Source organism: Ursus maritimus, unplaced genomic scaffold, assembly GCF_017311325.1.
Source record: "Ursus maritimus isolate PB19 unplaced genomic scaffold, ASM1731132v1 scaffold_10, whole genome shotgun sequence".
Taxonomy (NCBI): Eukaryota; Metazoa; Chordata; class Mammalia; order Carnivora; family Ursidae; genus Ursus; species Ursus maritimus.
In genome coordinates this window covers 20,179,013-20,204,396 of record NW_024423344.1, presented here as the reverse complement: position 1 = coordinate 20,204,396, position 25,384 = coordinate 20,179,013, and the positions used below count along the sequence as shown (strand labels likewise).

Here is a 25,384-nt window from a genome sequence, read left to right as displayed (position 1 = left end):
AAGGAGAAGGAGAAGGAGAAGAAGGAAAAGAAGAAGAAGAGGAAGAGGAAGAGGAAGAAGAAGAGGAAGAAGAAGAAGAAGAAGGAGGAGGAGGAGGAGAAGGAGGAGGAGGAGGGGGAGGAGGAGGTGGAGGAGGGGGAGGAGGAGGAAAATAAGAGGAAGAAGAAGAGGAAGAGGAAGAGGAAGAAGATGAGATTTTAGAGAACGGGCTCCCAGGGGAGGGCAATCCTGGGTGTAGGGAAGGCACCTTCAGCTATTGGAAAATGTGCCCAAGGTTAGTCCTGCTCCCAGTAATAGGGAAAATAATTCATTATCATTATGACTCATTAGTATTTTTAATTTACACAATGCCTTCCTTCCAAGGAACTCATTATGTTGATGGAGGTTCATTATAAGAAAGAGATTTGGGAGTGGAATTTATGTTGGACACAGTCTTCTAAATATGGCAACAAGGACCTTTATTACATGGGTACATGACTTGAAGCAAATCTCTCTATATAAGCTAATTAGGAAGGGAGGTAAAACTGTGTCATGTCCGGATGATGTTGAAGGAGAGATGTGCAGCTCTCTTAAAGTATTACTAAAACCACATTCCCAACCAAATATTAAATTCATTAAACATGAAACTAATATAATGGTATATGTCAATTATACCTCAATAAAAAAAATCCATGGTGCTCCTAAAATCATAAAATATCTCGAGTTTAATATATTTGAATAGCATTAAAGTTAATTATTGCTTGATGAGAAAAATATATTGTAAGTTTTACATTTTAGCATAGGACAACTGATGGGTATGTTCAGAAACCTTCCAAGCCAGCTTGCAAAAACTGTCACTCTGACTCTGGAAAGTTACTGGTGTAGATTTTAAAGGAGCAGACACGTGCACTGGGGAATCCCGTTTGGTACTTCTCCATTCGTGCAGTAACGGAACATCCCATAGGGATCCTGGGGGCCTCACGCACTGACCTTACAAGTTATATAAACACCGTTTCCAAGATCATATCACCTGGGGAAGCCAGTAGCACGGGTTCCTACAGAAAATGAGGCATTAGGAAGCATCTGAATCATCAGCCTTTTATGGGGTAATCTTGGTTTGGGGGTCAGACAGTGGTGAGAGGGAGTCAGATTTTTCCCTTTGCCCCCAGCCTCAACTCTTCCTCCCTATCCAGTTCCATTCATTCAGCAAGTGTTTATCAAGGGCCTCTGCCAAATGCCAGCCCCAGAGCGAAGCATGAAGGGTACAGTGAGACCCCCTGCTGTCATGCGTTCGCCGGGCACGGACGGGCATGAAGCAGGTTGTTACGTAATTAACCCGCACTCACTGTTCAGCTAAGTACTGTGGCGGAAGAGTGTGTGCACACTGTTATGAGCACGTGGGGGTGGAATGGGGTCCACATTAGCAATGAGATGGCATCTAAGATTTAGAGGGGTGGCAGGAAGAAGCGGAAAGGGTGGGAGGGGCTTGGGACAGCAGGGAGGACGGTGTTCCAGAGCAAAGCTGTAGGCAAGGCCGAGGGTCAGGCTGGGTGAGGCTGGAAGGCCAATGCCAATGCCACTGAGCTTTAATGACACCAAGGGCTGATTTCAAGCAGAAGGAAACAGATTTGCATTTTTAAGGATCACTCTGTCAGCTTTATGGAGGAAGCCACGGTGCAGGGTGGGTGGGGCACGAGAGGACACTGAGAGCCCTTGTATATACATTCTGTCGCAGTGACAGGGTGCTTGGGCAGTGGTAGTGTGGAGATAAAGAGAAGCAGGCAGGCTGGAGACATGTGACGAAGGCTGCTTCAGATCAGCTACATACAGGAGGCGAGGAAGGGGAGGCGTCAAGGATGAGCAAGTGGGTGGACAGTCATGTCGTCTACTGAGGTGGACTCAACTAGAGGAGGAGCAGATTGGTGAGGAAGACCGAGAGCCGAATTTTGGACCAGCTCAGTAGGAGGCATTTGAGACACAAGCTTGGAGCTCAGAAGAGAGACCTGGGCTACATGGAGACCTTTGGGAGCCAGAGCCAGTGATGGCAGACATGTGGGGCTGCACGCAGGGGTGAGAACCTCACAGAGTGCAGGGGGAGAAGGGAGGAGGCCAGGACTGGGCTGGGTGGGACTGCAGCATTTCTAGGTCATGCAGAGAAACTGCAGCCAGCTCAAGAGCTTGCGGAGGACGGAACCAGGACAGGAGGCGCCATGACTCAGGAGTGGAATCACAGGGTCTATGCAGACAGCGCTCCCAGTGAGCCCCGACAGCCATGTCAAGTGCTGCTGGGGGTCAGGCGGGCTGGGAATGGAGGCACATCCTCTGGGTTTGGCAACACAAGGGTCACAGGTGACCTTAGCAAGAGTCATCAATGGTTGGAGAGAAAACCAGGATGGAGTGGTTGCCGAGTGAGCAGGAAGTGAGGAAGGGGAGATAGAAGCCGGCTGGGAAGGAGAGGAGGAAGACAGAGCAGAGCGTGGAACAGGGACTCCTCCCAGCTCGCCCAGCACTCCCCTAGTGTTGGTACTAAAAGTCCTCCATGCTGGGAATCCACTTAGTCCTGGGGAAATTCAGACTGCTAGTCACCATAAGGTGGAGTCTAGCAAAGTTATTGCTCTTGTCATTTTTAGACAGGGAAGCGGACATTTATGAATGCTAATGGGAAGGATCCACCCGAGGAGGGGAGGGGAGAGCCCTGGTCAGTTGCCCTAAGACTCCATGTCACTCACACAGAAGTGAAAACGCTGTCCCTTTCTCGTCCTCCCCAGGCCACCCAAGGTCCAACCCTCACGGTGCACCAGCAAAACCAGTGTTTCTGGGGCAAGATGACGGAATTTTCTCCCTGCTGTCACATCTGAGGGAGGCTCTTGCTTACCACTCTTGGGACACAATGAGAGAAACTGCTTTACAGCAGGGAGAACCGAAGTGTGGGCACTGGGACCTCTGCTCATTAAAAGCATAAAGGTGCTTAATTGGGATTTTGTTTTTTAAATTCCCCCAAATGAGGGCCAGGTAGAACTGCTGTGAATAACACTCCTTTAAAAACACCTGCTGGATCCCAGCCAGGTAATAAGATGAGGCCCTGGGCCCACAGGCCAGGAGGAGTTCCAGGCACAACACCGACTTTCCAGATGGGGCAGGGAGACCAGAGGAGCCATCCCAGCAAAGCCCAGAGAGGGCTCAGCCCTGCCCTGAGTGTCACAGCAGCCCAGACCACACCCCTGGGGCAGATGGGGGGCTCAGGAACAACGTGGCCAGGAGCTCAACTCTGGGAGGCTTTTGTGCCTCATCCAAAGCAGCCTTGCTGGCTGGAAGGAAACCAAAAGCCACTGGGCAAATGATCTCTGACTTTTGGATTCATTCATTCTTTCTCCTTAGAAGGGCCAGACCGAACTCTCCAGAGCCTCACCCAGGGCTCCAGAACTCTTCTGAATGTGGAGGTGGGGGTGATCCTATGTGTGGTTTCAGGAGCTTCAGACCCCACTGGTCTCCTCTGTTGTCTAAAATCTGCCTCCCCACCCCAACCTACCAATTCTGTGGGTTAAAATGTCTTAAGGATGAGACAAGTAATGAGCTGGGGCTTGCCCTAGAAGATATTAAAATGTACTGTGAATAATTAGAATAGTGTGGTCTTGACATAATATTTAATAGATCGGTGGAACAGACTAGAGCTCAGAACGAGAAGCAACTTAATGAGAATTTGGTATACAATAAAGATGGCATCACAACTCAAAGAAAGGACAGCATAAGGAATAAGTAAGCAGTGCTGTGTGACACTGTTTATTAAGAATACAAGGGAGAGGGGCACGTGGGTGACTCAGTCAGTTAAGTGTCTGACTCTTGATTTTGGCTCAGGTCATGATCTCAGAGTTGTGAGATCAAGCCCTGTGTCAGGCTACCTGCTCAGTGGGGAGTCTCCTTGAGATTCTCTTTCTCCCTCGCCCTCTGCCCCTCCCCCCATGCTCACATACACACACACTCTCTCTCTCAAATAAATAAATCTTAAAAAAAAAAGAATATAAGGGAGAGAGTATGAAAGAGAAAGAAATAAAAAGAAAGGCTCCTTACCTACCCTATTCCAAAATGACTTCTGGATGCATTAAAAAGCTGAGAAAATGTTATAAGAAAATAGAGGGGAAATGTAATTATTTAGAATAATGGGATTTTTTCAATCATAAAAGTGAATAAATCAGTCTTAATGATAAATATGTAGCCTGACTACATAAAAATTTTAAACTTCTGTGTGGCAAACCAAAACATCAAAAACAAAACTAAAAAGGAATTTGCCAAACTTGGGCAGGGGGAGGACTTGCAGTAAATGTGCCAAAGAAGGCTTATATAAGAAAGTTTAAGAGATAACGATCTCAATAGAAAAATGGGCAAGGGACATGAACAGGCAATTAGCAAAAGAAATACAAATGGCCAATAAACTACCACCAACTTCAATATCACTAGTAACCAAGAAATGCACAGGAAAATAAGATGTCATAGGTCATCCATCAGTTTTGCAAAGATCACTCACTTGAGAACCAGAGGAAGTAAAAAAAAAAAAAAAAAAAAAAAACCACTCCTAGTGCTGATAGGAATATAAATTGTTATAATTTTTCTGGAGAGTGATTTGGTTAATATGTATCAAAGTCTTAAAAATGCTCACACACCGGGTCTCTGTAATTTCACAGCTAGGGACCCATCCTAAGGCAAGGACCAAAGATGTAAACAAAAATGTGTGTACAAAAGCATTTATCATGGAGTCATTTTCAATAGCGAGAAACTAGGAACAAGCTAAATATCCTGCAATAGGGAGTTAATTAAATAAATTATGGAACATTCATCCAATAGAATCATTCTAAAAAGAAGTGACATTTTAAAGGATATTAAATGATGTGAGAAAATATTTAAAATATAATGTTAAGTGGGAAAAACATACAACTCAGCATGATTTATACAGTGTGGTTCCAAAGTGGAATAGGGGACATGCATAGAAAAAGGCTTAGAGAAAATAAACCAAAAATGTTAACAGTGGTTATTTCTTAATGATGGAATTACAGGAGAATTTTTTTTTTATTACTCTTGTATATTTTTATTTCCCCATTTTCTAAGTGAATACTCATCTGTTTTATGATTAGAAAAAAAAAAGGTGATCTTGAATAAATGCCTCCTGCCAGACCCCACCCCCACATCCAAGTCCTAAGATGGCATCTGCTAAGATGAGCCCAGATCCCTTGGTTTGCTTAGCTGTGAGCGGGGACCCAGAAAGTAGTGTGACCTAAGGGAATGAGAGAAAAGAGACAGATGTTTAGAGGGAGGGAAGAGCGGAGGAATAAGGGAGGGAACGAGGAATGGTCCAGAATGTGGAATGATGCTGAGACCATACTGGCCTTGCTGGGGCCTAGATAATACCCTAGCATCCATTCATTGGATTTTCTGAAGAGATCAGAAGAATCTGGGCACCTTGGAGTCCAGAAAAATGGTAAAAGGAAACCTCAGGAAGACCTCTGATGTAGCTGGATGGTGGCCCTCTCCTTCTCCATCCTCCTCTCTCCTTCCTTTTCAGTGGCATCTTAGGGGAAAGGCAGTGCAGAGAAAATTCTAGGATAATGATGAGAGTGGAGAAACAATAGGAACCCCAGTGAAGCACTAGGGCTGGCTGGTCATCTTTTGTGACTATTGTCCCCTTCCCAACTTTGCCCAGAACCATATGGCTCTCGGGAAATATAAAATTTGGGGATAAGAGGCTCTCCTGGACTGAAAGTTTGCTGTTTTCTCCTTCACCAGCCATTGTGCACCCCGCTGTCCTTGGAGCAGGCGGGGCAGGAAGTGACCGCCCCCACCTCTGCACAGCACAGCACGAAAGGTGCCTCTGCATTATTCCTCACCAACTGATGCTTCTGAACACCTGCTACTATCAGGCATGTGCGGGGTGATCCGTGCTCAAAGCTGAAGAAAATACAGTCCTCCTGTTCTAGGAGCTCATTGAATACTAAGAAAAGTCACCAAAAAAACAACTGTAATAAATAATCCCCTTCTCACTAAGAAATGGATTTACTGCATGCCAGACATTGTGCTGAAAGTTACAACGTTTTCTTCCTTTTTTCTCTCATATATACAAATACGAACACACACAGTTGACCCTTGAACCATGCAGGGTCAGGGGCACCAGCCCCCATGCAGTCAAAAATCTGTGTATAGGGGCGCTGGGTGGCTCAGTGGGTTAAGTGTCCAACTCTTGTTTTTGGCACAGGTCATGATCTCAGGGCTGTGAGATCAAGCCCCTCATCGGGCTCGGCACTCAGCACAGAGTTTGATTGGGATTCTCCCCCTCCCTCTCTCTCTGCTTCTCCTGGTCTCTCTAAAATAAATAAGTAAATTCTTAAAAAAAAAATCTGTGTATAATTTTGACTCCTCCTAAAACTTAACTACTAACAGCCTACTGTTGTCCGGAAGACTTAACTAATAACATAAACAGTCAAATAACACGTATTTAAATATGTATTATATACTATATTCTAATAATAGAGTTAGAAAAAAAGAACACATTATTAAGAAGATCATAAGGAAGAGAAAGTACATTTATAGTACTGTAGTTTTTGAAAAACATCCACGCTAAGTGGACCAGTGCAGTCTGAACCTATGTTGTTCTAGGGTCAACTCCTGTTGTTTATAATTTTTTACACACAGTAAAACTGCATCTGTGTGCGTGTGTACAGGTGTGAGTTTTTGTAAATGCATGGGGTTGGGTAACAGCGCTAGACTATGGCATGATTCAGAACAGTTCGTTCCTCCCAAATATTTTCTCACAGTCACCCATTCCCTTCGTCGTCATCCCTCCTCCCACCCAACCACCCTGCAATCACTGATGTGTTTGTTCTCAGTCCCTATAGGTTCGCCTTTTCCAGAACGTCATGTAAATGGAATCATACAATATGTATCCTTTTGGGTCTGGCTTGACTTTTGCCAGTTCATTCAAGATTCATCCACATTGTTGCTTACATCAATATTTTGTTCCTTTTTATTGCCGAATAGCATTCCGTTGTGTGGAAAGACCACAGTTTGTCTATTCACCAGCCGAAGGACAGCTGGGTTGTTTCTAGTTTGGGGTGACTATGAATAAAAACAAAGCAGCTTAATCATTCATGTGCCTGTTTTTGTGTGAACATGAGTGATCTCCTTTGGGTAAATAACTTACAGTCTTTTCTTTAAACCTTACCCCTAGCCTATAAAAGTATCATTATCTGCATTTTATAAAATGGGAACATGAGGCGTGGAGAGGTTTAAGCGTTGTGCTTAGTCAAATGGCTGGAGGACCTGAGCACAGATTGAGCGCCTCCTAGTGGCCAGGCAGTGTCTGCCCTCGAGTTTCCCTGCTCTGCGCAAGAAACCAGTCAACAAGCAATTCCTAACGTGCGGCCACAGGCTCACGAAGGGCATTGTGGGAGCTGAGAGGAGGAGCACCAGGCCAAGCTCCGCGTGGGGGGTGTGCCCGGTTGAGTCACGGAGAAGTGAAAGTTAACCAGGTGGAGGACGTTCCAGGCGGAGGAGCAGCAGGGACAAAAGCATGGAGACATAACTGTTAGTGGCGTATTCCAAAAATAACGGACTGCCTGGTAAAGGATCCACGTAGGGAAAAAAATAGGAAATTTGTTTGGACAGGTCGGGGAGGTACTACAACAAAGGCCTTCAATTCCAAGTTAAGAGGTTTGGTTGTTAAAACCGTGCTAGCTGACATTTCTGCAGTACTTATTATTTCCCACATTCTGCGCCTCTCTGGGAAGCGGAAGGTTTGTGTGCAGGAAGGAGGTCTTTGAAGCAAAATGGCACAGGCTAAAGCTCAGGGTAGAGATTCTGGAAAGACTGCCCGGTACCACACACGTGCAGTGTCTAAGGGAACATTCTACCCCGGAAGTAGTCTTCTTTGCTTTCCTCTGAGGCCTTGCACCCTAGATGCCTTCATGGATAAAAAGAGAACCTACCGTATGGTTACCGAAATCGTTTATGTGTCTAGTTCTCCCACTAGACCAGGAATCCCTTCCGTTTCTGAGTCCTCATCACTGACCACAGTGTCTGGCAGACAGTAGGGGATCTCTGCACATTTACTGAACAAATAAAGTATTTTGTTCTTAAATATTTTGATTCATAAGTAGTTACCACATCAAGCTCAGATCACCTATTTCCAAAGAACTAGAATTTAATGAAACAGAGCTTGTGGAAGATTATCGTGGACAATATTCACCCTCTCTGCCCCACCCCCATGGGAGGAGTATGCTCCCTAACTTCTGGTTTGGGGCTCTATGAAGTGCCTTGCACTGGCCAACTGGATGTTAGCAGATGTGAAGGCAGCAGGGGGTTGAGATGCACTTGCATGTTTGGATCTCTGACATCGCCATGGGAACATACCCTGGTCAGCCTAATGGTCTAAGGAAGATGTCAGACGTTTGGAACATACTCTGGCTCCAACCTGCTGCTTTGAGACACCCTCAAAACCCAGCTGAGATTAGCCCAGCAGACCGGCAGGAGTCAGCAAAAAACACGTGCTTGTTATTGCATGTCTCTGAGATTGCAGAGCTGTTTGTTACATAGCAATAACTGACAGATACGACCCTGTACTAAAAAATGCACCAACTATAATTTAGTTGTCCTTTGTTTAGTAAGGTGAGTCACAGACTGCTTTCTGAGTACTTCTGACCCTCAGGTTCCTTGTCTGGAGAATCTGTGAAGTTGTTATGAGGATTGAATGAAGTGACCCCAAAATATACTTCATGCAACCCCTGATACATTGAAAGTGCTCAGTGTGTGCTGTGATGATGATGATGATGTTTCTGGACCTTGAGTCCCTGCCTTAAACAGCAGTTTTCCCTGCGTGTGGGGATATGCCAGTGAGCAGGGAGCTTCAAATCACAGAATGTCAAGCCACAGAACACTTACTGTACACTGATGTACGTCCTTCCAGAATGACCTACACTGAGCTCCCCCACCTTCCGCCAAAGAGCTCAGGCACCACTGCCTGTTTATTACAGTCAATGAGTTGATGACGCAGCTGTCCTGGAGGAGGTAGAGTCAGTGTCCTCGTCTTGTGTCCTGGGGTGTGAGCGAGGCTTAGATGTGGTGAGTTTAATCGGCTAACGCTCGGGCTGTGGCAAGCCTCCAGCAGAGCACTTAGCCCGGCCTCCCCTCCCCTCCCATCTGTCTTCCCTCCGCACGGACGCTTAATGCCACTGCATGCTAACAGGCAGAGTGTCTATGATTTGAGAACACCCAAAACACAGGGGTGAGAACAGCAACCAAACAGAATCTGTCTCACGAGATCACTTCGCCTCCAAAGTGCATCTACCCACGAATCTACCCAGAGCAGCTCATTTTGTCCCACTGAAGGCTCAACTACGAAGATCTCTCCGTTCCCCACCTAGCCCCACAACAGGAGAAGGGGAATTATTTCCAGACTTTTATCGAATTCATATACTATGCTGTCTCCACAAATGGCCAGCTGCAGGCATGGGCTCTGATGGTATCTTGCATTTAACCAATCCCCCAGCTTCCAAATCCTTAGGATCTGGTTATAGGTTCTGCAAATAGGGGTGTTGTCCTGTCCTCAGAGTGTCGGGAACCCACCGGTGTTTGGCTGGGGATTGGAAATGTTTCTAGAGGCCCAACTGAATCTTAGAAAATAGAAAACAACCCATCCCACATTACATAATTGGGCTGGGAAAACATGTTTTATATTAGAAAGGCAGCCAGCAATTTCCTAGGACTCAGAGGTCTGGGTTGTTCCTTTGGCTCTGGACCTGCTTAAGAATGACAATATGTTAACCTCTCCACGTTAAGCTGCCCCCTCTGTCACGATCCTGCTGCTTCGTATACTGTGGTCTGTCTTCCACACTGGAGAGGAGGAATAAATATCAGAGCATGAGAATTATTATGCTTCTCACAGAGGTTGGGAAGATCGATACAATGCTTCTAACACAAATAGGAAATGAAAATGAAGTGATATCAAGGTCCTTGGAAGCAGACCGGATCCATACAGAAGTACAACCGCACCAGCTGTATAATCAAAAAGGCAGTCCCCTTAGAGCGTGACTCCTGACCCAGCTTCCTTAAATGCAGATTCCCAGGCGGTGCTCCAAGTGGTGCCCCAGCCCCGCCCGTCCTCCACCTGGCAGGGCTGCTCACCCCCCTCCCAGTGCTTCCTCGCCACCCTGTATTTCAGTATAGCACACGGGGGAAAGGCTGCTGGTGGTAGAACTGGATCCTGGTAATGCACTGCGGAGGCAGACTGACTTGGGTTCAAATCCTGACTCCTCCACTTGACCTTGGGCAAGTGATTCAGTGTCTCTCAGCCCCAGGATCTTCATCTGTGACGTAGAGGTAAGAATACCTCCACCCCAGGATGGTCACCAGGGTTAAACAGCATATGGTGTATGTACAACAGTCCTGACGCCCAGCATGCAGTAAGTGCCCCGCAGAGTTCTGTCGGATGGGGGGCTGGTGGGGGTGGGTAAGCAGCAGGGCTGGCTTCATCTGGGCAGCCTCACAGGCCCCAGTGCTTTGAAGCCCCCTGCCCCCCATTTGGTTAATGCTCTGTTGTCACTGTGTTGTGATTCTTAATAATTTTTGAGGATGGGACCCCATATTTTTGCTTAGCCCTGGGGCCCCACAAACCATGAAGTTGGTCCTGCTGAGAACCTGCGTGGAGGCCAGCTGTGGCTCCAAGACCCTTTGCCATCCTATAAAGTTATAAGGCAAATCCCACATGACCCCATATTTGGGTTTGGTACTTGGGGCAAAGATACTACATTTGGCACAAAATCAAAGATGAAAATATTTTGTACTAAACCTGCACCATTTCGTAGCAAGCTTTTAGGTATTTGTTAAGAGAGAAAAAAGAAAAGAAAAGCAACCTCCCCACTGGGGAATAAGGTCCTTTCCCTTCCTCATGGAGACAGTGTGATGAGTATAACTCTGCCCTCCCTCAGCCCCTTCTTCCCTCTGTCCGGGAGAGGTGGAGCCATCATCAATAATTAATTTAGTATATTTGGAAGCAATAAACTGGGCATGCTCAGCTCTGCTCCCCACTCTCTCCTCTTCCTGGGGGGAGGAGGTGGTGCCTGTCCTGGACAGGCCAGCCCAGGTGAGTGAATCTGTCTAGCTCTTGGGTGTGATACTAGGAACCCCATTTGGCTCTCGCACTGCACCCCGCCCTTCAGCTAGCCTCATGGGTAACAACAGTGATACGCTGGCTTTCAGCTCTTACTCCCCTGTCTCACTCCTCAGTCTGTTCAGTTCTTGGGTGGGAAGACATGTGCTATTTAATGGATGCCCTTGGTGACCCCAAAAACCACACGGAACCCTGCCAACCATCTTGTGATTTAGGACAAGATTTAATTAAAATCCCTCATTAAAAGCTTAACTTAGAGTGAGGAAGTGGTATAGATACTGGAGAGAAGCTCATATTCATGGCCTCTCCAAGCTGAAAAGCACCAAGAGAATTTATTCCAGGCTCCTTGGTTCAAGAAGGAGAAAATCCAAAGAGGTTAAAAGCCTGGTACATTGGTTCTCTAAACGTTAATAGACATCAGAATCATCTGGACGGCTTGTTAAAACAGATTTCTCAGGCCCATCCCAGAGTTTTGGTTTCAGGAGATCTGGGGGTGGGGCCCAAGAAGATGCATTTCTACCAAGTTCCCAGTAATGCTGATGCAGCTGGCCCAAGGAGCCCTACTTGGAGAACCAATGGGCTGGCATAAATTGGGTGAACCTGTTTCTTAGAGGAGAGGAACCACAATCCGGGTGTCCTGTGTTCTAACTGAATGCCCTTTTCAATCCATCTTCTTGTCGCATGGTTGTACCTTCCTCAGCCCTGGCTGAAAGTTCCCTTAGCTGCTAGTTTTATGTTTACACACTCCACCTGGGATGAACCAGTGCTCCTCACCAAATAACGTCTATAATGAGCCTTGAGCTTCCTAGAAAAAAATCCTTTAACAATGCTAAGTATTTCCGGGACTAATACATATTATAAAAAAAAAATGAAAAGAGTGTTTTGGGTTTTTTTTTAAAAGAGCATCTTATGAAGAAAGTGTAATGCAGTGAAGGATGAAAATACAATCATACTAAGGACCCAAAAAGTTGACGTATGTGTTTCTGATGCTTCCATGGTATCATCTAGGTCTCTGTTTATTTTGCTAACTACAAACAAGAAAACTGCTCATACTCTCCCAGGATACGGGTAGCAAAGTGTTTTTCAAGCCCGTCTTCAGTGAGCTCCGTCTTATTGACCACACACCCTGCATTATTGATCCAGAGACTACAGTTCTCATTTCCAAAGAAAGGCAACCAGGGCCGAAAGACCCATTTCCAAACTCCACACCTCCGCGGCCACCACCAGTCCCACATCCAAGTGGCGACAGTAATTCTGCTCAGCTGTCCCTTCGCGTCAGACCCCTTCCAGGAAAATGCCACTTGTGCAGAAAGCTCAGCCACAGAGCTGTGCAGAGATCTCCGATGACAAGGGGTTGTCTGGGCAACCGAATCCTCAGTAAGGGGCTCTGGGACTGCACCTAGACCAGAGCTGTCCAATAGAAATATGTAATTTAAGTATTCTCGAAAGCTGCCACATTAAAAAGGTAAAAAGAAACAGGTAAATGTTGGTAATACATTTTATTGAACTCAGTATATTCAAAATAGTATCATTTCCACATGTAATCAATATAAAAATCTTAATGAGATGGTTTGCTTTTTTTTTTTTCCAACCAAGTCTTTGAAATTGACTCATTTTCACACTTACGGCACGCTTCAATTTGGACTAGCTACCTTTCCAATGCTCCATAGCCATACTGGACAGTGCAAGACCAGACCTTGGCCCCAACGGGCATTTTGGAGCACATCAGAAACTGTTTAGATAGAAAAGCAGCTCGGCTCCATGCGGAGCGTCTGGGAGGGGCAGACATGTACCATCCTGCCTGAGTCCTCCCGGCTCTCTGTGTTCCTAAAAGGTTTGCTTGTCTGCAGCAGGCATTCTTTTGGACCAAACTTTCTCTTTTTTCCCCCAGAACCTCTAATTTTAATACGTACATCCCCAGATCTACAGAGCTCAGGAATACAGATACACACATAATAATTTTATGAAAAATGGAATATCTTCATGTTCCCATAGTACCTACCCAGTGGGTGGTCCCCTCCCGTTCCCCACAACGTGCTGGGTCTCCCCTTGGGGCCAGTGAGTAAACCTGATGGCATGAGCAGGCCTCACCATAGAGGATTCTCCCTACGACGTCGTCATAAAGACCCACAAACATACATATCAGTCCATACCCATGTAGCTGAAAAACACACACACACAAGATTTACCCTCTACTTAGGGTTATAAAACTTACCAGAACATTGAGTTGATTTTCCTGCTTGAAATTTTCAATAAATTTCCAGATTTTCTTGGGATCAGACAATCCACATGTACAGAAAGATGTTCTAAACCAAAAAAAAAAGCTGTAAAGCTTTTTTAAAAAGATATAAGCTAGCATTTTTTAATTAAAAAAATACACATACATTTTTTTGTGTTTTAAATATGTGTGTTTTTTTTGTGTTTTAAATATGTGTTTTAAATATGTGTTTTAAATATGTGTTTTAAATATGTGTTTTAAAATAAAACAGTTTGGAATAATACAAAATGGAAAGTAAGAACCTCACTCCTCAGGAATAAACCATCGCTCACAGTTTCTTGTTAATCATCGGAACTATTTTAAGCACATAGAGCAGTTATATACATATATTTAAGGCACAATATATATTATGTATATTAAGCATGATGTACATACTATAAACATGTGCCCCCTTCCCATACAAATAGGATCAGACTATACATTACTCTGCATCCTTGTTTCTCACTTACTATGTTTTAGAATTTTTTTAAATCTATAAGCCTAGATTATTTCTTTTAATGGTTACCTACCATACTTCAGCTCGGATGTGTTATAGCTTCCTCCTGACGATCATTTAGGGTTTTTTGACAGTGTTTTGCTCTGAAGACAAGATCTAAGGTACATAGTAATTATGACAACTTCCTTTGTGACTCAGTCCTTGCTTCTAATGTTTACCAATTTCCACCTTCTGTTATAGTTACTGCTGGACACAGTTCCCTCCCCCAGTAGATTGGGGACTTCTTGATGGAGGAGACATGTTGAAAGCCCCCCTCTTCCCTCTTGGTGGTACACATAGCCGCACATGGAGATGATTAATGTATGTTGGCTGTTCAGCCCCTTCTCTGTCCCCAGCACAGGAATTGGGCTTATATTCCAAGTATCCCATGAGACAAGGACATGCCCTCTGGGCCACAGCGGGCATCTGTGACTTATCCCCAACCCAAGGCAGAGAACTGAACCTACAGGTGAGGTTCTGAGCAAAAGCCACAATTCCTTGGATAAAGCTGAGTTCTGGGCCTTGCCTCAGTTTCCCCATTAATTGAGTTATAGAACCCAAGACTGTAGTCAGAATTTCTACTGATCTTAAAACATAATGTTTTCTCACTCTGAGACAAAGGCTCAGAAAATGAGAAAACAGAAACAATCCTACATTTTCGGGCCTCAGAAGGTCTATAGTCATCTTAAATACCATATTCAGCTCCAGTCTGGCACAGCTGAACATTCCTCTACTTTCAAAGGATAGCAAAAGCATGATGTGTACAGGACCATGTTCTTTTAAAAAAGGCCGTGAAGACCTTGGCTCAGCCACAGCGGACACAGACTGCCTATTGACTCCTTCCTTGGGGGGGGGAACCCCCACCCCAATGATTACAAACTGAATCTGTAGACACCCAGTCCTTTCTTCTGAGCTCTCCCCATAACCACCCTAAAACTCTCTCCTACCCAACAGTGCCGAGTAACACTCATACAAAATCCAGGGTCAAAAAAACAACAAAATTCAAGTGAACTAAAATCAGTTCCACTTTGAACATTCCACAACCTCCTTGAGCCTCCTGGAGGCACCTGGAGTGTCTCCGCATCGGACGGAGGCAGCAGCATGGAAGAGAGAATCACTGTCCTAGATAAATCAACCACAGAGCCCGCTGAAATGAAGCATCGTGAAAAGATGAAGGAAATCATCTGTCTCCCTCTGGGAGAAAACAAGAGGCCAGAAGGCACCCAGAAGGAAAGGCCAGGAGTCTGCCGTGACCAGGGGAAGGAGCTAGGAACAGACACAAATGAGTCCGAACCCCCAATCTGTTGACCTACAGGTGTCAAGGCTAGCCCTCAGGGCCAATGGGCGCTGCCATATTAACTCTTTGAAATTGGACAAAACTCAACTGGATCCTTTCTACAGATGAGCCACCATCTAGCTGCTCTGTGGCCCAGGAGTCATGAGGGGACATCACAGGAACCCCTCTACCTGTGTCAGAGCGTGAGAGTGATGAGCAAATGGGAAACAGTGCACGAATGTATCCTTAGTAGAAATTGCTACATAGGAACGAGGTGCTAGTTAATATTAATTTTGAGTAATCAGGGAGCTAAACCAAGGCAGTGATTCGCACAGGACCTTGCACCTTCCCTGGTGCCCACACTCACCTGACTTGGCCGGCCTGCTGCACACCCGCCCAGGCCTTCCTGCCCAGAGGACCGCTGCACCCAACCATGCAGTGAGGACCAGTCCCGCCAGTGCTCTCACTGCTCCACAGGTCTCGGCATTGATTCAAGAGAACTGGGGAACTTGAAGCAGAGAATGTAAGGTTGGGCGTGGTGATACTATAAAACATATGAATATCACTAAGAATCGCTTCTCCTACTGACTGAGAGCTATACGTGTACCCTGAACTTCCCCGGGTCATAGCACAGATCATGTCATGTCAGTCAGGTATCTAATAGAAACCTCTTTCAATAGAGGGAGCTGAACAAGGGTGAAGAAGGTAAGAAGCCAACTGGGACTGGCCCCTAACCAGAAGATTGGGAGGAGCGGGAAGGAAGCCACCAGCCTAGGCCGGAGGAACGAGTGGAGGAGGTGGTGTGACCAGAGCCAAGGAGACCACCGAAAGGAAGAACCTCAGAGCAGTTCCAGCCGTTGCCAGGGAAGTCAAATACCCTGTTTCTCTCTTCTTGCCACCTACCATTCTTCCTCAATGGCCAAACCCAGCCGGAAGCTGGCTGATATGAGGGCCAGAGAAACACACACTTGGGGGCCCACACAGCTACTCCCCCTTGCCCTCACTGCGCTACAGAGCAGAGCAGGCAGGCCCAGGGTGGGCACGCAGGCTTCACTGAAGGTGCTTGTTAACCACTTCGTCCCTCCCAAGACTGTGAGGGGCTGTATCTGACTCTATCATCTCTGTCTCCAGCTCCTAGCACGCTGCCTGACATATGGTTCACACTCAAACACGTGTTCAGATAGAGAGTACTATCAGCCCTACTTTTCAGATGAGGAAACTGGGGTTCAGGGAAGCTGAGAACGCCACCCAAGCTCCCAGGGCTAGTGAGCGCAGAACCAGGACTCAAATGTGAGCCCAGCTCCTTCCTACACCGTGTGTGCGCGGGCTGTGTGTGCTGGACCAGATGAAGGGGTTGAGTGGTGCCTCTTCATACACAGGGAGGAGCAGCCGATCCCCCTGGCAGAGCCTGGAGGGTACACTGAGTCAGGGAAACCACACCACCAGGGTGAGCAGACAGACGGCACTGTCAGCCCTGGACCCTCCGAGCTCTCAGCGCTGGAGGCCACCTATAACACACAAGAAAAGCGCATCGCCCGTGTGTGCACTCCAACCCCACCTTGTGTAAGGATCCGTTGGGGAGACAGTGAAGGGCTGCCTCTCTCCCCACCCCAGGAAATACGTGCGTTCCGTCTTTTCAGCTCTGCCCTCCCAGCGATGGTGGAGTTGGATATAAGGGTGGCACAACATTATAAACAAAACCATACTGTCATCTTTTTCCGTATAAATCCACTTTGCAAAACATGTAGCCCAAACCACGGCAGGCTGGAATCCAGGCAACCTCTCATCTGCCTGTGGCCCGAGATTAGTATTCTTGCGGCGTCCGGCAGCAGGCACAACTGAAAGTTATCAGCAGGCAGACAGCCAGCTTTCAATCTCAAGAACTGCAGCCGCAGATCGCGGCGGCACTCACACATTAGAGGAAGATTTAGAGACCCTCTCGCTCGCGGCTAGCGCTGAGCCTCTGCGCGGCATCTGATGGCGAGAGACCACAGACGTGCGGTGAACACAGAAAGGACACTTGCTTTGAAAACGTTATTAAAAATAATAAGAACCACCTTCGGGAGCAGATGCAAAATATTCCATTCTAGACTGGAGCATCCACCCCCCCACCCCTCCGCGCGCGGCCAAGGTCCAAGCCTGAGGGGGCGGGGCGCTGCCTGCTCCGCCCCCGCCCCCGCCCCGTCCCCGCCCCCGGGCTGCCGGAGTAGCAGGTTCGCGGAGAGGAGGAGCTGCGGGCGGGACTGGAAGGCAGGCTCGAGGGACGTTCTGCAGCGAAAGTGAGGGAGCCATGGTAACTGAGGGCCATTCCCAGGGGCCTCTTCCGTCTTATCATCTCTGTTTGCAGCTCCTAGCACGCGGCCTGACATATGGCTCACTCTCAAACATATGTGCCAAAATAGAATAATATCACCCCCATTTTTCAGATGAGGAGACGGAGGTTCGGGGAAGCTAAGACACACTGCCCAAGATCACTTCGCAGTGGGTTTTCCCGCGTTTCCCATCCGGGCCCAGGTTCATGGGGGTCAACCTGTGCGGGTACACAGGCCCCACATTCAGAAGGGCCCCACGCTCGTTTCAGTGCTCTGCCTTCACCGTCTTGAAATGGTTAATACTTCTTGCACAAGGGTCCCACAGTCTCATTTTGCGCTGTGCCCCGCAAATTACGCAGCGAGTCCTGGCTCCGACTCTCTCGGAACGGCCAGAGCACAAAATGTGGGCCGGCTCTGAAAGCTCTTGTGAAGAGGTGGCTCTCGTCAAGACCTAAATGTCTCTTGCTGTTCCTCCTTATTGGAAAGCCATTGGGTCAGTTTACAGCTTGGCGTGTGGTGCCGGAGTCCCCTGCGATGTGTCTCAGCGGCGTGAGCGCCTCCCTCGGTGGAAACCCGGGCAGAGTCATCGTCCAGCGTGAGGTCTCTGCTGCAGGGACCGGCCCCTGCCAGCGGTCTCGNNNGGCTGTCCCCAAAGCAGAAGCACCCCAAATCGGCCACTGCCAAGCCAGGGGGTGCGGGCAGTAGCTCAGCCGGAAGGGCAGCTCGCCTGGTGAGCGCTCTCCCGGATGATCACCTTTGGAACTTGGAGCTGGGTCTTGATCTCGACAAACCAGGTGAACTGTGCCACCTGGTGGAATTCAAGGAAACGATCTGTGAGTTCCCGCGATCGCTGTGGCTGTGGAGACCAGCTTTTCCATATGAATTAAGACGCACGGGCTCACCTGAAGAATACCTGAAACCGGGACTCCTTCGGAAAATCTAAAGGGATGGTCACCACAATTAGAGCCGCAGGTATAATACCAAGGGTGACCCTAGAACCTGCTCTCCTGCCTATATGGGCTGACTGACGGGGCATCCGGGGTAAGATACTGATTTTTGTAGGGGTCTGAACACATCAAGGGCAAGAAGTGTTGGTCCTGGTCACACCTGCATCCCCAGCATCTCACATAGCACCTGACACAGAGGTCTCAACCTGGGTGCACTTTAGAGTCTCCGGGGTGTTTTTAAAAGCTCCAGATGATGGGTCCAGGCCTGGGTATGTTTTAAAAGCTCCCCAGGTGAGTCTAATACTCAGCCCAAGTTCAGAAACACTGGCCTAACATGTAGCAGGGACTTGATTAATATTTACTGAATGGTCGAATCCATCATTGGCACTCAGACTATTCCAGCAAAGACCATGCCATCATCAATCGAAGTTTATTTAAAGGGGAATGCCTTGGCTGCGGCAGTTAAAAAGTAATCATTACAGAGCCCGATTTCTTCACTTACAATAGCTCGCTTTAATAAATGGGGTCTGTTTCATGGGAGGCTATCAGCTAACCACGTAACCAGCCCCTCTGCTCTCTCCTCCTCCCCATAACACCTCGGAGGACCTCCAGTTGCTCAGATGTACTTATTCCTCACCCCGACTTGGCAGATAATGAAATAGAACTGCAAATGGTATAATATTCCCCTGGAAAATGCTTAACTTGATTTTAGAGAGAAAAGAAAAAACATCTTTGAGCATCTAGAAAAGTGACACATCCCAACCTATTTCTCCAACTTCTGCTGGAACATCTGTTTTTCTGGAAAAGAGTCTCTGGAAAGACACAGTGGACTTTTCTAGCCACCACAGTGCCATTTGGTGACCCAGGGCCATTAAATTCATTCAGGAAATTCTGGCATTTACCCAGAGGGAGACTTCAGCTGATTAAATAATTTACAGCTCACCTAGGGAGCCTTTCACAAAATCAAGATGAGGGAAGTGAAATAGGAGGTCATCCCCAGCCGCTCTAAGCCTGGAGGCTGGACCCCCGAACACCAGGAAGGAGGAAGGAAGTTCAACGCGCCCCCCTCTCCAGTTATTCAGGGGGCACTGGTTCTTAAGTAGGGTCCACAGGCAAACTGCAGTGGACTCCCACCCTTCTCCCCACGCCACCCCCCCAGATGCTCATTGACAAGACATGAGGTGGGGATCAGGTATCCACGCCCTTTTAAAGTTCCACTGGTGATTCAGATGCCCAGGGTTGGCTGGAACCCCTCACCGCTCGGAACAATGTGTGGCCAGGACCCGAGCTCTCCTGTGAATTAATTAAGAGTTGAGGAAAGGCTCCTCTGGTCACTTGCTCTGTCTACCTCTAGCTGGAAGCTCAATGCACAGTTGAGAATCAGCAGTTGTGCCGGTCACCATGGGATCAGGGTCAACTCCTGGCCATGCTGGCTGGGCCCTCCCTGATCTGCCTGTGACATTGGGCACTCTCCCCAGTGTGGAGCGGCCACAGGCTGGCCTTGAGGCCCAGTGGACACACAGCAGGCTGCTCACCCCGCTTGGCTATTTCAATAGCAGTTTGCTTTCCCGGTGCCACTGTTCCCTCGGCTGACCGAGAAGACTCTTCCAGGAACTTGGGCCTCCAAGTCATCAGGCACAAAGCCCTTAGAGGCGGGTGCAGAGCCACTCCTGGAAGCAGCAAGCCCATAGACAGAACGGCTGGCAGGAGCCAGGAACAGAAAGCCCTACGGGGAGAAAGCCTAATTCTGGGGTGGGCACTGCTGCTTCTCTCCTAGCACAGCACACAGCTGCTTCCTTCCTTCCTCACCTCCCCGCTTCCCTCCCTGGGCTCAGGAACAATCCCATCTTCTCAGGCTTTACATTTCCTCTCTCATTAGCTTCCTGAACTTTCAAAACTATTTGGAAACTCTAACAGTTTGGCATCGGAGCCAGCGTTTTCTGACTGCCTCTGATATCAGAAGTGCCCCTCTCCAAAAAAAAAAAAAAAAATCCTCTGACAGAGGGATTATTTTCCCTTTATCCAATTTTGGAGGGAAAAGAAGAGGAGCTTAGGAGACCATTGGTATCATGCCCACTGCAGGGCAGGACCGGCATCCCTACCTAGCTGTAGAAGGACTGGGTGAAGTGGGGGAGCTTTGCAAGGACAGAAGGAAGCAGGAGGAAGGTAGGTAGTTGAGTTCTGCACCGCCTCAGAGAAAGCAAAGGCTCCTTCAGGTCTATGGGGTGTGTGCCGCACAATTGTAGGGGGCACCGTTCGGATCACAGTGTTAGGGGATTTGTATCTGCATTGAGCAACTTCTCGCAGATGACAGCAAAGCATTCAAAGGAGGTGCTTTTTCTAATTTGCACAAAGGGATCCTATTGGATAAAAGTAACCCTGAGTTCTTTAACCGTTTCTCTCAGCCTTTCGAGTTACCCCTTCTACCATTGCTTTCCTAGTATATTCTGGGTATGCAACCAGCTGAGGCCTTGGAGGCAGATTGGAGGCAATTAGCTGGAGGAGGCCCCGAGGGCAGGGCTCTCCCCACACACAGCCAGGCTGGGTGTCAGAACTTGGATCTCTCACCCAAAGAGCCCAGTGCTTTCTCCCCTGCAATGGAGAACAGTTCTCTTTCTCCTGAAGGTTCTACAAGAAGCCCAGGAACCTCCTCCACACCGTGTTTACATACAGACAGCCAACAGCTGGGCTCCCTGGGCCCGAACTGCTGCCAACTACAAGCCCGGACACCGGAGAGAAGGCCAAAGAATGTTTATGAGCCCGGGTTAGGTTTGGAAGTCACTGCCTCCAGGACAGTCATGGCCCCTGTCTCACAGTCAGGAGACCAAGAAGAATGTTCCTGTTCCCGCCCTCTGTAACTCACTGAATGTCCAGGGCAGCTCAGAGAACACCCTTCCCACTGCTTCTGCTGCTGGTGGCACAGTGGGGCCAGCGAGACTTCGGACTATTCCAAAGCTTCCTGGGAGGCTGACTTGAGGCTAAAAAGAATGTCAATAATAAGGGCTTTGGGTCAAACAACCTGGGTTTAAATCACAGCTCTGCTTCTTAATAGCTGTGAGATCTCCTGTGTTGACTTAACCTTTCTGGGCTTCTGCAGCCCAGAAAAGGAGACTCTTCTGCAGAAAGGGGATGGTAAAAGCTAACTATTGGGCAGCCTAGATGAGATGTATGCAAGGCATTTATTACCACACTTGGAATAAATTAAGAGCTCAATACATAGTAGTTGCTATTAATATTACTATTATTAATAATGACATCAATACTCCCCGTGTTCAAAACTGAGCTCCTTATTTGCCCTCCACCCCCACCCCGGCCCTCCAAATCATGAGGGACTTGGAGAGCGTTTTAAACTATAACCAAAAATGAAGCTGTGTTTTCCCAGACAAATGTTGGGGGGGGGGGTGGCGGGCAGGATCACTGTGAAAGAATTTTCTTGCCAAAGCAAGCCATTTCTCAGAAAAGGCTAAGGCCCTGGAGTCAACGAACAGGGTCCTAGCCAGGGGAAGGTACTGGTGGGGAGAGAGTGAGACCTTCCCTGACCACAACAGAGCCAGAAGAGGAGGCCGCAGAGAACCTGCAAGAAACTGCCCGGAAGATCCCCTCCTTCAGGGGCAGGATGCCAAAAGGCTTTTCTCTGTGACACCTAGCTAGAGGCGACCTGAGCCTCTGGACTGCCACGCTGATCCTATTAAACACTAAGGTTTGCTGAGGGCAGCTCCTGTGGATTAAACCTCTCCTCAAGCTCCAGGCTGTGAGCCATGCCCGAGGGCGGTGCCAGGCTGGCCTGCAGGGCGTGTCACACCCTCCTTCTGTCCTTTGCCTGGGCTATTTGTCTTCAGTGCAGGATCCTGTCCTGGGTCACTCTGTTAACAATAAGGTTTAGGGTGGGGGGGGGGTGTCTGGGTGGCTCAGTTGGTTAATTAAGCATCTGCCTTTGGCTCAGGTCGTGATCCCAGAGTCTTGGGATCAAGTCCTCCCTTGGGCTCCCTGCTCAGCAGGGAGTCTGCTTCTCCCTTTCCCTCTGCTGCTCTCCCTGCTTGTGCTCTCTCTCAAATAAATAAAACCTTGAAGAAAAAAAAAAACCAATAAGATTTGGGGTTTTTTTATCTCCTTTCCTCTTTCTGGGGAAGTATTTTATCCTCGCAAATTCTTGATATCTGTCCCTGTTTGTCAGTGCAGAGAGGAAACAAATGACTTGCTTAAGGTCACAAAATGGTAGGTGATAAAGCCAAAGGAGGGTTTCTGTTCTTTTAACATCCAGCCTGAGGCACCTTCTACTCCACCAGAGATGCTTAAAGGGTGCGAGTGCCAAACCATCCGCTTTAGCATCACCTGGGAACCTACTAGAAACGTGGTCTTGGTCTCCTGAGTCCACAGTTCAAAGTGCGGCCCAGCAATTTGGGGTCCCAAGGCCTCCAGGTGATTTTGACTCAAACGAAGCAACCACTGTACCTAGTGTTTCCTGAACCTCTGAAGACAGGAATCACCAAGGGGCAAGTTCCCAGGCATGTTTCCCCCAATTTACCCAATATGGAATTTGCTTAGTCCCCACCTGCTTCTGGGAGGGGCTTAGGAATCAGGTTTTGTTTTCTTCTTAATGGTCCCAGGTAATTCTTAGATTCAGGCAAGTTCAGGGAACAGTGATTTGACACTCTTCATAGAAGATCACTATAGGGGAGCTTTATAAAAGATATGGTGTGCCAAGAAAAAAACATTATAAACCTAAACTACAGACTTGCACGCTGGAATCAAAGTAAGGCATTGTCTTTCCCTCCAATTCACTAAATGTACAACATGGGGGAAACCCACCTAGATTGCACCCCTCCCCCTCCATGAACGAGTTTGGGGAGAGACTTTTAGAAGCCTGCTTTCCCAGGGCAGGAAGCTGACTCAAGCTCTTGGGGCCGCTCTCTGTGTAACATGGAAAGACCCAGCAAATAGTGGCCATGCCAGAGCACACTGCTTTGAAAGAAAGAGGCTGCCACTGTATTTGCCTAAATCCAGTGGGGGCAGGGTTGACAGTTACACTTCCACCATTATCTGCAGTCCTGCCTCCTGAGAAAAACAAGCACTTTTTCCAAAAGGATGTGGGGTGAAGAGAGGGGAGCAGCAGCCACTTGCCTCCCCTTGGAATGATGGAAATTTGCTGGGCTGCCTTAGGAACTGATAAAAACCCTAGTGCAGGGAAGAGAAGTGTCTCAGATGAGTAGGCCGCAAGAGAATCACCTGGGGGATTTTTATAAAATGTCAGTGTAGGCCCCGGTGCGGGCCAACAGAATCAGAATCTCTAGGGGCAGGGCCAGAAACTGGTATTTTAAATTCTTGCCCCGTTATTCTGACAGGATTGAGAACCATTGCGCCTAATTAATTCTGAGAGAAAAACCATCTCTCCCTCCCTGGGAACTGGCCGCCCCCAAAATCACAATGAGGTGGGGACCCGGCTGGGGTACAGAGAGGGTGACCACCAGGCCAGTGAAATCATCAAACACCGTTCACCAAGCTCACACTGGGTGCACAGCGGACACCCGTCCCGAAACCCGCGTTCGGAATGTTCCAGCTGGAGCCAGAGGTCACAGGCCACAAGCTGCGTTTTATTGGTGAGAAAAAATCACACCCAGGAAAGTTCTCAGCAGCAGTTTAGAGCTCGCACTGCCTGATGCCGACCGCAGCGCTACGCAGTCACCCGAGCACGCCCTGCAGGGCGCCAAGGTAACGCCCGGGGGCTCGGAGGCCCGCGGGCCGCCTGAAGTCAGCGAGTCCCGGCCCAGGCGCGGCAAAGCCCCGCCCCTCAGGCGCCAAGCCGGGTCCCCGTGCGTGCGGGGGCGGGACCCTGCCCGCCCCCTATGTGAGCCCGCGGGCTGCTAGCCTGCGGGTGCCACGGTCGCTTCGTCGGTCCAACAAGATCGCGAAGTCGCGGGCGCGTCCCAGCCAAGCCGTCTTGCACACGCCGAGGCGGGCCACGTGACGGCCAGCGGCCCCGCCCACCCGGCCGGCCGCGCCCCCAGCCGCCCGCGCCGTCTTACTTGGTGTATTCGCGCAGCCCCTCCGCGAGCCTCGCGGCGCTGCGGTGGAGAGACTTGGTGGGGCCCGCGCTCCCGGGGCCCCCACCCTCGGGAGCCGCCAGCGGTTACGTCATTCCAGTTATGTAAGAACCGCGGCCTCCGGTCTCTTGTCTACAGGGAATGCGGCGGGGTGTCGGTAGGGCTGTGCCGAGCGCCCACTCCTGCCCCAGGCTCAGAGGGCAGGGAGAGAGAGGGCGGGCCCTGCTGCGGGCCGCGGTCAGGGCCACCTAGCCACCGTGGGGTTGAAACCGGGCGTCTGTATGTGTTTAGGGAATACCTGTCTGCTGGGTATGGCTGGGATGCAAAGATGGCACCGCAACTCACCTCGTAGAAAGTGCTCACCTGGAAAATCATGGGGAATAAAAAGATGAGGCTCAGTGGTATTAAAAAGATTTCTCCATCTGATGAGTTTTATCATAGGCGTTGTTATGATAACTAGCATTTTCCAGGTTTCTAATTAGCTTATTTCATGTAATGTCCCGAGTAACTCAGCAGAGATACAGCGCCCCTCTCCGGCAGATGCAATGAGTCAGACTGGTAATGTGAACACAGTGACAGCGGGCAAGAGGCAGGGCTGGGTCGCCCACCGGAGAGGTCTGTCTTCTAAGTCCGAACTTCTGCCACTAGTTCAGCAACTTCCTGCAGTGCCAGGGAGGCCCCCTTATGTCCTCCAAATCTCCATCGGCCCCATTCCACCCCCACTCCTCAAACTCCAGAAAACATAGTGCAAGCAAAGCATGGTCGCTATGCCAATCTAGATCCCAGTGAAGCCACTTAGCTCCATCCCTAATTGAGGGACGGGTCACTCAGTTAAATTCTGTACTGCTGTACCCAGCTGGCCCAGAGACGGAGCCACTCTTACATAAGATGTACAGAGACCTGCTGATCTCACGGCCTCATGGCCTG

General features: G+C 48.6%; 1 protein-coding gene across 1 annotated transcript; it reads right to left on the bottom strand.

The window, feature by feature from the left end:
• Positions 1-12,060: 12,060 nt before the first annotated feature.
• On the bottom strand, positions 12,061-24,832 carry DHRS12 (dehydrogenase/reductase 12). Its single transcript, XM_040620957.1, is given in 9 exon segments — positions 12,061-12,282; positions 13,344-13,416; positions 13,418-13,434; positions 18,197-18,221; positions 18,223-18,277; positions 19,952-19,976; positions 19,978-20,086; positions 24,440-24,525; positions 24,803-24,832. Coding segments are annotated over 9 exon segments (546 nt in total). The 3' UTR covers positions 12,061-12,156.
• Between the last annotated feature and the right edge of the window lie 552 nt (positions 24,833-25,384).